At 46.9% G+C, this 16,530-nt stretch overlaps 1 protein-coding gene across 2 annotated transcripts in view; it reads right to left on the bottom strand.

Moving 5' to 3' along the window:
* Window positions 1-16,530, bottom strand: part of SYT8 (synaptotagmin 8) — a 244,849-nt gene that overhangs the window by 168,090 nt on the left and 60,229 nt on the right. The window contains exon 1 of one of the 2 annotated variants that reach the window (XM_069623949.1): window positions 8,713-8,823. The exons of the other annotated variant lie outside the window; for it this stretch is intronic. Within the exon in view, the coding sequence (XP_069480050.1) occupies window positions 8,713-8,741 (29 nt within the window). The 5' untranslated portion in view covers window positions 8,742-8,823. Of the gene's footprint in view, window positions 1-8,712; window positions 8,824-16,530 lie in introns of those variants that run through there. 2 annotated transcript variants of the gene reach the window in all.

Raw genomic sequence — 16,530 nt, forward strand, 5'->3', positions numbered from 1 at the left:
TAAGGGGCGGAAGCCAGATTGTCTATCTCCTAAGTGTTTATGCAGTTCTAAGTGGTTTTGAATCTGATTATAAGCAGCTTTGTCCAGTATTTTGAGTAGAAGAGCTACCGTGGTAATGGGACGGTAGTTAGTCGGGATCAGAGGGTCTAAGGTCTGCTTCTTGAAGAGAGGGAGCATCCATGACTGTTTGAGGTTAGCAGGGATGGTGCCTGAGGCGAAGGAGGCGTTAATCAATTTGGAAAGGAAGGGGGACAAGTCTCTGGCAGCATATTTTATAAGTTGTGCAGGACAAATGTCACCTTTGCAAATGGAAGGTTTGAGCGAGAGGATCATGTTTTCTACTTCCAGGGTAGACAATTTAGTGAAATGAAATGGGTTATGAGCCGTGGGTGAATTGATGGTTAGAGGACTTTTGGGCGATTCAGTGTTTTTTCAACTGTATTTGATTTTGGAGCGTGTTAATTTTATTTGCTAAGGCGTGTTGGATATCTGTGCACCAAGACTTTTCTTTGGTGCAGATGTCAGGTATGGCTATTGGTGACTCTAGTTCTTTTATAATCGAAAAGAGTTCTTTCATACTGGAGTTTGATTTGGCTATACGTTCGTCATAGGAGTTACGTTTTGCTAGGCAGATTTATTCTTATAGAGCGAGGAGAGAGAGGTTTGTTTCTCCTTATTGCCATTGGAAGGGCAGAGCCTCCAGGTAGTTTTGCTTTTTCTTTTCAAGAGGCGTAGGTCTCTCAACTGTGGCGTGAACCATTTATTTAGATGTGCTTTAGATTTACTCGCTCTCAGTTTCAGTGGGGCTATTTTGTCTAGAGTAATGAGCATTACATTGTTGAATTCATGGACTAGGATACTGGGGTCTAGATTTTCTGACAATGCATTAAGAGTGGGTAGGATAGCAGGGATGACTTTCTCTGCTGTAATGCACTTTTTATTTCTGGTTAAGCAAGGTGGCGCTAGTATTGGGGCCGTGGGAGTAGGTCTAGTGGTGGATAAGTTAAAGGACACCAGTGAGTGGTCTGTCCAGGGTAGAGGCGTGATAGAAGAAATGGTAGCTGTGCAGTTATAGTCAACTATCCAATCTATCGTTCTCCCCTTCAAATGGGTGGGTTGCTGACTTTTTTGTCCGTAGGGTCATTAAAGCCTGTGTTGAAGTCCCCTAATAGGAGTAGTTGGGAGGAAGGTTTAAGGTTATTGGTAAGTACATTATGCAGATCCTCCTCAAAGGCACCAATGAGACCAGGAATTCTGTATGTTAGATGGATGGTGAGTGATTGTGAGTTGTTTATCTGGAGTTTTGCAGATAAGGTTTCACATGATGGTAGCAGTTGGGTAGGAACTAGTCTGAGGGAGAGACTCATTTTAGAGATGATAGCGATGCCGCCTCCTCTTGCGCCATCTCGGTCTTGTCTAACTATTGTGTAGCCATCAGGGATGGCTAACATAAGCGAGGGTCCCGCCGCATTGTGTATCCAGGTCTCTGTAATCGCAAGGAAGTCAAGGTTACCTTCTGTGATTAGATCAGCTATGTCCAGGGCATGGGCGACGAGCAATCTCACGTTGAGAAGTGCCCCTTTGATGGGGGGGTCTCAGTTGCGGCTTTAGTTTGGAGGGGCCTTGGCTGTAATGGGATGGGTTAGCTTGCGCTTAGGACTGTTAGTTATGAGGGCCTCTATATTGTGTGCGGAAGGTGGCAGTGATAGCTTAGTATGTCTAAGTTGCATAGTATGCTGATAGTTTGATTTGGGATTGAGGGGAGGTAGAGATCTTCTGAGGGGTTCATGCAGTTTCATTAATCTGGTGCAGAGTCTGAGGTTTCTACTAGATGTGGTGCATGGTAGAGATACATGGGTTGCTGTCCCTAGAGCACTAGTATGTTTAAGTGAGACAGTGGTGGCATTATTCATAGCTGACTCGGTCAGTTTAGACAGGCTAGGGTCTCGTGAGGGTACTAGTAGAAGCTCAGACGGACAGGCTTGGCTTCTAGTACCTATGAAGGGGGTGACCATCAGTATGTATAACAGAGTTATTAGGCTTAACATTTTCCCAATTAAACGGTAGAAGTAGTGCAGTACATGTGGGCACACTTAGGCTAGACAGTTGAGCTGCAAGATAGGCAGTACATATGGGTCACCTGGGTGAAGATTTAATGTTATGCAGAGTAATAGGCAGTACATATAAGATAGTTTAGGCACCTGGGCCAAGTCTTATTAACACAAGGAGTTTAAGGCAGTACATGTAAGGCAAAATTGGGCACCTGGGCTAAGTCTCAAGAACACAGGGCATGTGAGGCAATGCAAGTAAAGCAAATTGGGCACCTAGGCTAAGTCTCGGTAACATTCAATAACAATACCATCTCAATAGCACACTAGAAGAGGCAGAACAGATGAAGCAGTTTGGGCACCTGGGCCAAGTCTTAATAACGCAAGGAGATTGAGGCAGTGCATGTAGGGCAACATTAGGCACCTAGGCTAAGTCCCAATAGCATTCAATAATGAGTATGTTATCCATAATGTTGCAATCGGAAAGCTGATGTGCCTTCAAGAACGTGGCTAAGAGAGGACCTGGCTAGCAGACCTCTTCCTGAGCTATGAGGGACCATTGTGAACCAGCTGATCTTTGCCAAAGCTCCCTGGTAGACAGACCTACCAAAAGGCCGCAGACCGGAGAAGGGGACCGCTGAGGAGAACGAGGAGAAGCACCGAACAGCCAACCACCGTCACTGACCGCCGTCCCCGACCGGAGCCACTGTGCTCCCTTGCCTAAGAACATTTTGATCCAAGGACTCTCTTGTTCATCACAGTCGACAGCTTTCGTCCTGCTGGAGAAAGTCAAGGCCGCCGACGACCGAGGAGAATCCATTGATGGGTTTCCCGCCACCCGAAGACCGCAGAGATGCCGATGACTTGACGCCCTTGCTGGGCCAAAGTTCTTCATTGACTCCTTGCGGCAACGAACACTCGTCGTCGAGGTGCACCGCACACCTCAGCTTGCAGGATGTTTTTGACCAATCGTCAACGAGCACCGCAAGAACCGAAAGATTCTGCTGCAATGACAGTGTTTCCCCTTTTTCCTTGTGGGATCTCGGCGATCTGTGGATCATGCCTTAAAGGGAGACGCTCAAGAAGGATCCATCGATGACCCGACGTCAAACTCTGCTATTTCAGGTACATTGGGGTTGTAGAACTATTTAGAAGGAAATAAGACTCTTGTGAACAATATATGGACTGGGCTTGTATGATATATCTTTATTTATAGGTTGCCCAGGTGGGGGGTTCCTCCTACAGAACTGTGCCTGGTGGTAGGGGCTCAGTATTCTGCCAATTGTTCTAACCAACTGCTTTTCCTCCGATGTCTATTTTTGGTTCTCTTTATTACTTGATTTGTGTGACATTTAAACTAAGTCCAGTTGATGCACTTTAATGAAATCTGATAATAATTGTGGTACCACGTAGAACTCTGTATATATTTGCCATTGTAGATTAACTGAGCACAAAGTGAGTTATTGTGATTGTGTATATAACCTTGAACCTTAATTATATAAAGAACTGTGTTTTCACTAACATAATGGGTGGACATTCCTTTGTGGGTGCTTGGGGACTGCACTGTACTTAAGAACCAGCCCACATCACCTCCTGAGAGGTTAAGCCTTGATTGCTTGTCCATAGCTACCGTGATAGAGAATCTTGGCTGGGGTCCTCTGTGCGTCTCCTCTACCATATAGAGAGCAGGAGTACAGATAGACCCCTCCGGTGTTTCTTTACAGTTATACACTGCAACCAAAAATGGCCTGGCTTTTTCTTTCCCTTTCACATGAACAGCAGCCCTTTAAACACTGCAACCAAAAACGACCTGTGTTTTTCTTTTGTGCTTGTGTAAAATTAAAGAACCATGTGGAGAGTGGCCTACCCATCATCATCTATGGACATGCAGCAATGTAAATACACCCAAGAAGGAGAAATCAAAGAATCATGTGACCTGCAAGACAGGATTTTAAACATTAAAAGCAGAAACGGCCTGGACATGTGTTGCAAATAAATACGGCTTTAAAAACCCACAATGGAAACAGATATCACTGCTAACACAGAAAATGCAAGGGAAACATGATGTGGGGGGGTGACCAAAGCAAATGTATATTAGGTTTAACCCACAAAAATCCTGTAACCTGTGAAAAGACACTACTTCAGGAAAAACTGGTTTGGCCTGAGGCAGGAACTTCACCATGACAAGCCCCACGTCCAGCTGGATTTTACACCTATCCTCTAACAATCCTGTAATAAAATGTGATGTTGCGGGAGGTGTCATAATTCCCTGTTCTGCAGACATGAAGTCAGGAGCCCAGAGATTTCAAAAGAAGGCAAAACGTGGCTGAAGCATGACAAGAATGTATGAGTCATTGTTGCACCCACATCAAAGAGCAAATTGCCATTTCAAAGAGACTCATAAAAACACTCTGGTCACAGGCTGACCCAGGGGAACAGATGGCTGTGGGGGATGAAGCAGCCAGCCCATTTTCTGACAGACACACTCATCATTCATATAGAAGACTATTTCATTCTTAGCTATTTTGCGCAGCCATCAGACTAAGGATTTATTTAAATGTTATGCCATTGTTCATGTAATTTCCAGGCGGTTTTGGGGATATAAATTGCATTTACATGGGACTTTGGGGACTGTAATGGCCAGTTAGAGTATTTTTCTGGCTGATCTGAACATGTGACAAATGTGACAGTTGGTCAAAAGATGGAAAATGAAATTAGGAACATGCTTGATCATTTACAGATTCATAACTGTTGTAAATTTTATGTAAATGACAACAATGTGCCACATAGCCATTCTACATCATACGGATTTGGCGATCGGCTTATCTAATTCCCCATGATCAACTAAAACAGCAAATCTGTTTCATATGGCAGTGGCTAGTATAATTATGAAGTTATGATACATACTTAGTTTTTGCAAAAACGTAATGAGAACAGAGAATGGTAATAAATGCAAACAGACAGATGGTCTCTGCTCCCCTGAACCAATCCTGGCAGGGCGCGGAGAGAGGGATGGTAACTGTCCAATCTGAGCGGCAGAGATAATTACAGGGTACTCCACATAGATTGTAAAATTGGTAATGTCATTTCTGCTATATAAAGGGGGACTGTACTAGGACTCAACACACACAAAAACCGGGGAGACAAGAGAAGGAGGACAGAGAGAAGGCTGCTGAACCTTACCATCTCTGAGAGTGCAGTGACCAGACTACTTGCCCTATCTGTCCAGTGTCCTGAGATCCAGCTGGCTTTTCTGAATCCTAAACCAAGGCTTGCTATGTAAGTAGCAACAAAAAAAACAGCTCTAAATTGCATAAACCCTTCATTTTTGTAGTAGTACATCCAATGTTTCCCATTGAAAACCCCAATTGCCCATGTAGTCCAGTCATCTCCCCATAGAAGAATTTCTTGTTTGCCTGACTATGTTAGCATATCCCCATTAAAAACCTGCACTGGCGGTGTAAATCGTTACTATTTTTGTAAGTAAATCAATTAATTCCCCCATTGAAATTTACGGTTCAAGATTTTTGCAATTCAAAATCAAATACCTTGTTCCTGGAGTTTTTATCTAATTGTTATAGTCAGTAAAGTGTTGACTCAAAAGAATTATTCTCCTTGTAACTAAAAACCGAATTACCATATTGTGTGCATTACCAAACAAATTCCTATTTGCATCTGTTCTATTAAACCCAAACCGTTGTTCCCATTGTGAGCAATCCCTTTTGCCTAGAAGTGTACCTGTTATGACCCTCTGTCCTTGTCACTGAAACCCAATTTTCCTACTGTAAGCTAAACCTCTTCCCTGAGCTGCCTGTCATTGTAAGCCCCAGTCTAAACAAACCTCCATTTGACACTGTATTTTCCCTTTACATTTTCTATTTCCCAAAACCAATTTTCCTACTGTATTTCTATTTTGCCCAGGTGTGCTGATTAGTATTCTCTAAAACTTTGCCTATCGCCTAAGTGTAAGCAATACGAATTTCCTTCTATTCTGTCCCTTAACAGTTGTGAGAAATAGCCAAACCCCCATTCTTTCCTTTTGCTCCAAAAACAGGTTTCCCCTTATTTGCTGGATTCCCATCTTGAGGCCATGGGCTTTACCGTAAAACCGATTTTCCCTCTATATTCCTACTCCTTGCCACTGCCTTCCATTCAAAGGAATCAAGTCCAAATGCTGTTTGGGGTGAATGTTGCAGGGGGGAGGGTGTAACTGTAGGGGTTATCACTTTGTGGTAAATTGTTATTTTTCGGTTTGCCATTAAAAAAAGTCGGAATTAACTGTAATAGGATATCTTAACCTGGTTGTTTTGTAGATATTATTGCATTTTGTGTTGCCACAACTTTGGTGGCTGCTGTATTTTGATTATACTCCTTTACATTGTATACTAAATTAATAAATATCTTATTGATACACACCGGCCTGGTTCCTAGTCCATTGTGACATGGGGTGTTTGTGGAGGTTGGGTGCGAGGCGGGTTGGAGGCCTAATCAAAAGAACCTGTAGTTGATTCAAAATAAAAAGTGTTTTATTGTGCACCACATCCATTGTAGGGCAAGGAGTTGCCTAGCTGGCGTGTGCCGTGTAATAAACCGTAACAATCCTCTCCGTGTGCCATGTAAAGTTCCCCGCGGCAATCACCAGAAACAGAGTGTGAAGGCCACCAAGGGTGGTGAGCGGGGAGGCAGTGCTACCAGGCAGCCAAGTTCAATTCTACAGATCCAGAGGGGATCCCCTCAGTAACACAGGCGACCCTTTAAGAACAGGGCTGTAACTTCTCCAAAGAAGCCAGGAAAGGAAGCACACATTCCTGGAAACAGAGTGGAAGCATCAAACACGCGCCCAGTGGTCAAAGTGGGCGGGAGCGGATGGGAGCAGTGCTCCTCTACTTTTTTTAATAACGTTTTACCGTTCCTATACTTATATTTTAAAAAGAAACAGTTCCGGAATGGTTTGGTTTTAAAATAAAAGTGTAGGAAGAAGTTGAAACTTGCACTTTCAGTGCACTGCACTGAACGTTCCCTTTAACAGCAGGTGCATGTGTTTGGGGTTTTCTATTGTGCATGGGTGTGGGCATGGCGATGGTGTTTGTGGGAAGTGGGGGCAAGCCAGTAGGGAGCATAGTTCCAATACTTCTTGTTGTACACTTCGACCACTGCATGCGTCTCAAGGGTGCCAATGACATTATAAAGTGCAGCACCAGCAACCAAGCCCTCCTGCCACTGGGGGACCAATGGTAACTGTGAACCAGACGATATACTTAGAAACAGGCAGGCAATCGCACCATCTGACCCAGATACATAATAGAGTGGAGAGGGTACATCAGTGGCACTAAGGTCCAAAACTGCTACCTATTTCTTTTAAATGTACGGAGTCATACAATAGGCCTTGCGCTGATGCTGGCGCCATCTGCTTTCCTCTACACCATGCCCTACCAGCACCAGCCACTGCCTGCACAAGAACGCTCTGTTGCCCACTTTTCATTAAGCCATCTCGCCAGTTGGGTCACAGGTACCAAGTAGAACACAACTCTGGGGTTGAGCAGAGAAGAAAGGTCCTGTGTGTGTTTTTCCGCCTGGCGGTGACTTGCGGTAGTTCTGGATAGATTGGTTGTAGCAGGTGGTGCCTAGTTTAGACTAGCATGTGACTGGTGGAATAGAATGATTGTGAGCAGACTAGATTGTTGTTGAATGGTGGGGACTACAGTGGAGTGGTGACTGGAATACACTTGGTGTCTTCCAAGTGGTTGTGACCAGTTTTGTAATTGATAGGAATGTTGACTGACTTGCCAATGCATGTTAATTCTGGTGGATGTGGATGATTTAGCTAAACTGGCAGTGACTGGTGGCAAATGCAGTACACCGTTGTGGCTGGTACTGACTGAAAATGAAAAATGACGTGTGGTGCTGGCAACTGGTAACTTCAGTAGACTGGTGGTGAATTGTGGAGGAACGGAAGCAACGGGTTGTAGCTGTTTGGTTGTGAATTGCTGGTGTTAACTAATGGTGGCCATCTATACTAATTTGCAACCGTTTTTTGGGGGCGGGGGGCTGTCAGCAGGGGTGGACTGGCCTGTAGGGAAATCTGGAGTTTTCCTGGTAGGCCTCTGCACCCTGGCTTCTTTTGTGCGGTATTTCCAAATGTTCCAATAGGAAAAGGGTTGAGCTTGTTGAAAATGTGTAAAACGGGGCCACTTTGACAATTATTTCCCGGGCCTCTTTTAGTTCCCAGTTCACCCCTGGCTGGCAGTGCCTGTTGGGAACTGGCAATGCGTAAGAACATGTGTCTGTGGATGGAGGTGAATAGTGTCACCTGGTGGTGATTGATGGTAACTGGCTGTAAACAAGTGCTGGTCTGCTGGCTGCTGGGGACCCGGAGTGAATGAGACCCGTGCTGATGGCTGGTCGTACCTGGTGCTGGCTAGTGGAAACTGGTGCTGCCGCTTGGTGAGAGCTGGTGACTGGTGTTAGCTGGCGGTGGGAGGCAGCGACGTGGCCAGTGGCCATCTTTGGTGACTGCTAGTTGTTTGTACCTATTAGTGGAGGCTGATGGTTACTGGTGGACCAGTGTAAAGGGGGTATTGAGGGAGGTAGTAACGGCAGGGGAGCAGCTAGGTACCCGTTGGAGCTTCCTACATGCCCCTGTGAAAGCTAGCCTTTGACTCACCTCACTGTGCAGTCCGTGGTGGCTGCCATTCGTGCTGTCGCCTGCTGCACCGCCCTGTGCCCACTGCAGCCTGGATGGTGCGGGCAGCAGGAGGCGCAGGAAGGAAATTCCATGCTTTCCTTTGAATGACAGTAATCCCGGCAGCTTTGGGAAGTGGCTGAAGCCGGAGGATGCAGAGGGTAGGCCTTGGGAGACCGAGGCCCAGCAGAGAGGCAGGAAACGCTCTCTTTACAGCAAATCCAATGCTAAAGAAGGCCTGGAAAGGGGCCCAGTAAACCCACACTGAGTTCAGCGCACACCATGCGTGTCTCAACCCGTCTTAGGTCCTAATAAACTATATTTTTGGTGATGCGTGGGGCCATGTTTAGGGGTGATCTGATAACGCTATTCTTCGGGGTGGCCATGCATGCATTTGTCAAAAAACATCTCCTACAGACTGAGGCCAGCAATGGGCGGGGTTGTATTTTTCCTTTATTGGTGGAATATTGTCCAGTAGTGCGGGCCACAAATGTCACTGGGAGAGGATTCTCTAGACAGCCCTTTAACCATGCAGTTCCTTGTGTGAAAGGGCTGCCTGCTGGGGGGTTAGCTCCGGAATGCCCCCTCTCCTTTGTTTCTTAAAGGGGCCAACCGCCAGCAGGCAGCCCTTTCAAAAGGTACTGTATAAAGGCCTGCCTGCAGGTGCTGGTGCTTCAGCATAGAAAAAACGAGAGGCATTCACTGATGTCTCTCCTTTTTCTAACCAGAGGCACCGACACCTGCAAGTAGCCCTATGGCACCCTTCGGCTGAACGGAATGCCTGAGAGGGTCAGTGTTGTGGGGCTATAGGGTCGGGAGAGGGCCACAGTGCCCCGGATCGGGAATGCTTTTTGGAGACTGCCATTGCTCCACCGTGGCTAGCACTGGGCCACTTAAAGCCCTGGTTCGGGCACAACAGAAGCTGCCGCTCCGACGCTTTTTAACCAGTGCTTGAAGTGAAAACACAGAAGTGCAGGTACGCACTGTCTTAGAGTACCCGCTTACTGTCGAGAAGGGGCAGCACTGCTCCTTTAAATGGATTGGCTTCCTGCTGAGAAATGCTTGTAGTATGTTGTGCAAATAAAAGAAGTGCCGGTCCTCAGGACAAGTCTGCCCATTTAAAGCACAGTGCTTAACCCATACCATTTCTCTCAGCTCTCATGCCATCTTCTGTTACGCTGTTTATTTTTCTCCCTTGCGTCAGAAGGAGCCGCACGCCCTCCTCCCTCTGAAGCTGGCCCTATTCACACTCCGACATCCATTCTCACAGGCGGACATTTGAATAGAGCCTCTGACCCAAGTGCACATAAGTATGGGCGCTGCTGCTCCCAGGGTGCACACGGATCTGCGGGGGCCCGTATCCGGGTCAGACTCTGGCGCACGCATTTAAGGAGCGTCAGCTTCTCCGAGATGCTTCTAATTTCCCAGGTGACCAAGTTTCCTCTGAAGTGTTGCCTTAGAGGGGCGTTTCTTCTCGAGATGCGTGACGGGCAAGCTTCCAGCATGCTGCCCATATGAGGGGAAGGGAAAGGGGGGTATGGAATAGTTTAACTGGATGCATGATCAAGGGCAAGGAGGGCGAGGGCACCTGCTGTGTTCACTCTGCCTTTTCTATTGGGAGAGGATGTAGCTTTGGGATAAGCCCTCTCAGAGTACCTTTGAAGGCACACAATGGATGGGAGAGTGAGGGAGAGATGTGCTAAATTAGGCCATTAGCCAACATGCTCAGGCACAGGGAGCGAGTGGTGCGGGGAAACAATGAGACATAGTTCAGCCACTCAGAGCATTATGGGGCTTCTATTTGGTTCGAGCAACACTTGTTTATATCTTCGAGCGGAGGATCAGACCGGACTAGGGTGGGCATTTGGGAAAGCCTTTCACGTTTTCCATATGGGGCTGTTGAGACCGGCAGGAAGCTCTGGGACGCCGTGCTGTCTGGCTTTGGGTTGGCAAGTGTGCCAGCACTGGCCATGTTCTATGGGGCATTGGCAGAATTTAGGAAGGCTCTTCCATTGCAAGATGTCTAGAGTGCTTTGCTCTGCTCTCAAATGAGGGTGGCAGTGTTGGGTATTCGCCATTGCAGCCTCCTAACGTGTGATGCCCTCCTCCCATTACTGGCTGGCAGTTGGTACTTAAGCAGCCAATGCCAGGCAGAAAGGGTGTCAGAGCTCTTCGGTTTTCTTCAGGATGTTGTTAGTCTACCGGAAGACCCTCATTTTTTGGACCCTCTAATCCCTGGGCCTTCTCGGGATATGTTTTGGGCCAGGAACCTTTTCCTACATATTTGAGATTGTGTCTCCTCCGTGCCCTGCGTCATACCACCTATGCGGGAGCATTGACACCCTGTGTGCACCGGCCGGTGAGGAGCGGAGATGTTTGCAGGCCCCTTTCAACAACTGACACCATTTGCCCCTGTGCTTACTCAATGTTGGCAGGTATTGCCATTGTCGTCTGGGTGTTCAGATCATTTGCTAGGTTTTGGCATCATATGGCCAGCTACGCACACCATTTGCCAGCTACTGCCAGCATAAGCCCAATCACTCGCACCATATATCAGGCATCATATTCACAGAGACTCACATGATTTGCCCAGTAAAAAGGTACTCACATCAGATGCAAGCTATTGGCACCATTTGTCAGATAATCGTAAATTCCTAGGTACTGGCATCATTTGTCAGGTTTCTTTGGCCAGTGGGACTTCTACTGACGTCCACCTTTCACTGCAACCCTTTTGCTAATGTGCTTTTCAGCCACCAATGCACCAGTATGTTGGCCATTGTCGTAAAAATGAAGTTTTAAGCCATGTTCCTCACAGGTGTGTTCTAAACCATCCCTGTGTCTGTGTGAACCACAGGACAGGCCTAAAATGGATAATGGACTGACACCAAGCCCTGCCCTGCCCTGCACCCTCCATGTTGCTTTAAACTGTCTTATCCCTGTTTTCCTCCTCAGACAGACCTAATACACATCCCAAGTGGGTGGACCTGAATGATTTATGGTTTTTAGGGCTTGCTTGATTGGTTGTCTACCAAAAACCTGTGTGTCTGCCTGGTGTGTGATTGGAGCATTGAGCCAGAAACTGAGTGAGCCAGGTTATCGAGGAAAGATCTGGTATATTTATCAGATCAGTTGATTCGTATCTGAATTGCTGGAGGATTGCCATGAAGATGGGTGACTGCATTAGGGATTTGGCTTGGCCATGTTGGCTGGAGCCTGGTTCCGTTGTCCTTGGCACCATTTCCCCCTTGTCTTTTTCTTGTTTTTCCCCCTAGTCTTCCTTGCTAGCTGGACTGTCGGTCCCATAACCATTCCTGAATCGTTGCTACCCTGTGAAATCTTCCTGGACTAAGCTCCTCATGTTAGGGATTCTCTCTGGCCTGGAAGAGTGGTTGGTCACCATATTTCACTTAGCTCCATCTCGGGCTGTTTTGGGTCACCTCCATTCATTACACCCTTCATGAGACCATACATTGTTGTCTGGCTGCACCGTTTTGCTTCTCCATTTGCCCGGATCACCTTGGTTGGATTCCTCCATCGATATGATACCTACCTTGTCACTACTGTTGCTTCTGGTTGGTGGGTCTTCATCCTGAAAACATGGATCTTTTCATCTGTCTGGGTCGTTGCTGGTCCAGGGTCAAATCCCTGGGCATCAGATCCTTGTCCGAGCCCTATCTCAATGCTGTACCTAATCGGTTACCCCTCCATTTCCAACCTGACTCCTCTGTGACTAGTGCCATAATGACTTGTTCCTACGTGCTGGGGTCCTGATATATTCCTTCGAGTAATCTTCAGAGGTCCCTTGGGTCAGAGAGTAATGGGGTGTTTGAGGACCCCCTCTACTAAAAATCGACTTTGACTTCTATTGGCCAGAATCGTGTCGGCATCCATTCTTCTCCAGCTGGCTGGGACTTGAACTTGCAACTGGAGCTCTTCAAGGGTGTCTCCTCTGGTGCTCCATGGGGTTGGTTTAATCTCTTGGGTAGATCAAGTACATATCTGTCTTTAACCCAAATCACTGCTTGCCGATGGACTATGTGCCATTATTTCTCTTCCTTTCTCAAATGTTTCAGCTCGTCCCAATGTGAAAAAAGGGCACTTACCTGAACTTAGATGTTTGTCAATGGTACGCCATGGGTTCTGGGCAATGCCGCAGGGCCACCCAAGGCAAGGCAGGGTAACTGATGTTACCATCATCAGGCCTGGAGAGGGGCAGCCCAACCCCCCCTTGCCTGCTCCTTTCCCCTCCTTAGCTGCAGAGACACGCAGTCTCTGGCACACAAAGCTGAGGAAGGGTGAGGTGTGAACAATCACCTCACCCTTCCTCCAATCAGCAAGGTGCTAAGCACCTAAGGAAACCAACAGTCAGGCAGGGCCCAGTTTCAAAGACCTGCCCCGCCCAGGGGGCCAGACAGTCGGCTACCCGGCCGGGGGCTGGAACACAGCCTCCACTACTATACACATCAAAGACCCAGGGCTCCCCTGGGTCTTATAAATAAGATCAGCCTGCTCTGAGAAAACGTAATCTGTTTGTGGACCCTGAACGGGGACCCAAACAAACAGGAGGTTCACCGTTTACTCAGTGTCTTCCAACCTTTGCTTCTTTAGCAAACTCTAAGAAGTTTGTTGCATTTGCAGTGTCTTTTTCCCTCTCTGAACATTGTACTGTTCAGATCATCACAGCCCGGGAAGCGAGCGGCGAACACTGGATAAACAGAAGAGAGTCCCCAGGGACGTGCCATGTGGAAGCAGGACTCCAGCCCACCTCAAACGAAGGAAGGAGGAACTAACGGAGCAGCCCGGTGTAGGTGGCATCAACTTCAGCTGTCGCTTTCAGGTGAGCCGCTACGCCGGGTTGCGAGGGAAAAATGAATGTTACTGTTTCAACGCGTGCACTAGTATAAACATCCACGGGCAGCCGACAAGAAGCAGATCTTCTGGCAGACTCAGAACGCACGCTGTTTGTCAATTACAGAAAGGAATGTAGCAAGGTCTAATCCCAGGCCGCGGGGAAACTTTGCTTTATAAACCTAACACAAAAGACCGGGGCAGGCAAGGAAACGGGTCCTGGGGCAATAATAAGCAGGACACAGATACCTAAGGCTTTACAGCACTATACAAATGCATTACTAAGGTCCAGACCAACAACGGCCATAATTGTACACTTCACTTATCCTGTTTCGAACTTACACAAATTGGGGGCTTTGGAAAGAGACCCGGGTAATAATAAGCAGCGCTCAGATGCCTATAGTGTCATTAATTGTGTTTAATATGCGATTGATGTACAAAGAACAACAGAGCATAATTTGTACCCTGATTTGGAACTCGGCACAAACAAAGGTTATTAGCCACTAAAATCGTTATGTGACAGTAAACTTGGGGTGCAAGCAGGGGCAACAACACAGAGATTCAGAAACAGGCCAGCGCTGGGGGGTGAAGGCACTTGACTGAAAATAAGCCTTATAATTGTTTGGGCAACATCTACCAGTTACCCAACACGGGCAACAACATAGCAAGCTCACAAGAATCCCCACAAATACAACAGCCAGTCATTTGAAGAATTTTTTTTCCCCTTGTGTTCAAACAGGCTAAAAAGAAACATGGGTCCCAAACGAAAATCGCAGGAACTCCCCAACACCGGCACAAAAGCCCAAATCACCTCACCTACTAGCAGCCATCGAGGCGACGGAACACTATGGTTGGGCATGGGTCAGGGAAAATATGTATGCCCTACCAAAGGAAGGGGCACCCATACCACCCAGTCAAGATGAAGACACAACACCATCAAAGAGAAGGAAGGTAACATAAGGCGCAAGAAAATCTAACAAAAAAAACGGGAAAAATTATGCAAAAACATGTATGAAATGCAACAATTGTTGGTCGAAATCAGGGGGAAACAACTATCCCCCGCAGGGGGAACGGGACCCATAAACCCTAACATACCTCTAGAACCCGCCATAACTGTGACCCCCTCACCAGCAACAACCCCAATAACACCGGCCCCAGCAACACCACTGCCACAGGTGCCAGCAACACCAACAGCAGCCACCACAATTGCACCAACAGCAGCAACAACAGACCCAACAAGTGCTTTAAAAGCATGGGTAACCCCCAATACAGACACTTTGGGGCAGACAGGGGCAAGCAGCAACAGCTCAACAGACATGGTAATGATCTGCAATGCCCAATTAGACTTAAAATTGAAATCCTTCCAGACCGAAATACTAAATAGATACAAAAGATGCCTAGCATGGAACATTGATACCACAATCAAAGAGGCCATATGGGCCAAAGAGTTCATCGAAATCTTTTCACTTATAGAAGCCCAACACAAAGGGAAAGATGCTTTAAGGGATCCCAAAAAGATAGAGGAGAAAGCCATATCCAGAAACGCCCAGGTAGAACAGAATTGGGACAATTGGCTGCAGGCCTTTGCCATTTGGCAACGATATATGAAGAAAAATTCTCCAATGATGGCAGAAAACTATGGGCATACATGGATAAAATAAGAGAAGTAAAAATCGCTCAAAAAGGGAAGACCTGGCTAGCATATGATATTAGATTTAGGAGAAGCATGTCAGAGAGGCCAGCCATAGAATGGGACGAGGTCCAGAATGACTTATACATGCTAAATGCCGAGCCTCCATCAGAGGAAGAGGTCGCACAAACAACCTCCAAAAATAGCAAAAATGCACAGGGCCCCAGAATTACTGACAACGAAAAACACAAAAAGGGGGAACAGCCCTTTCGGAAGAATCATCCATGGACGGCTAAGTCTAATGCCCACAGGCAGAACAAAAACCACTCTCCAAAAGCCAACATTCCATGCAGGAATTTTGGAAAAAACCTGTGCACATGGGGAAAGGAATGCTTGTACAAACACACTTGCAAACTGCAACAGTGACCACGCAGCAAGCAACTGCACCAGACTGCCAGCCAAAAATTCAAAAGATTAGCACCAACCCCTCCCCGCCAACCCCAGGTTTAGCACCACTCAGAAACCCTATCAACCCAAACAATTTTAGAGAAGCACTCATGAATTACCCAGACAGGAAAACCAGCGAGGCCATGTGGCAGGGTTTCACCAAGGGTTTCATCATCCCTTTCAGGGGCACACAGTCGCAGAATGTCCCGATGAACCTGAAATCAGCCAGGGACAACCCCCAAATGGTGGAGAGCAAAATCAAGAAGGAATTACTACTAGGCAGGATTGCAGGACCTTGGGACCACATGCCCCTCAAAGATTACATAATATCACCACTAGCATTGGTCCCCAAAAAGGAACCCGGGAAAATGAGGTTAATTCATCACTTATCCTATCCCAAAGGCCACTCTCTAAACAACGGCATTCCACACACGGAATCTGCGGTATCCTACACACACTTCCAAGAGGTGGTAAGACTTATACAGGAATGTGGCAGGAACGCCCTGATGGCCAAACTGGACATCAAATCCGCTTTCATACTATTGCCAGTCCACCCAGATTCTCAGCAATGGCTAGGTTTTACTTTTAATAACAAATTCTATGTAGACAGATACCTCCCCATGGGGTGCGCAGTATCCTGCGCCCTATTTGAGCAATTCAGCTCTTTTTTTCAATTGGCTTTCCAAAAACAGAGACCAGGGACCAAAATAGTACATTACCTCAATGATTTCATGGCAATGGGAATAGCAAATTCTGAAAAATGCAGCAGGGCCCTGGTGAAACTAGAAGAAATGGCCTCACAGTGGGGCATACCTCTAGCAACGGAAAAAATGACCAAACCAGCCACCAACATAATTTTCCTGGGTATTGAAATA

The sequence above is a fragment of the Ambystoma mexicanum genome, chromosome 11, assembly GCF_040938575.1.
Source record: "Ambystoma mexicanum isolate Mex_15411 chromosome 11, UKY_AmexF1_1, whole genome shotgun sequence".
NCBI lineage: Eukaryota > Metazoa > Chordata > Amphibia > Caudata > Ambystomatidae > Ambystoma > Ambystoma mexicanum.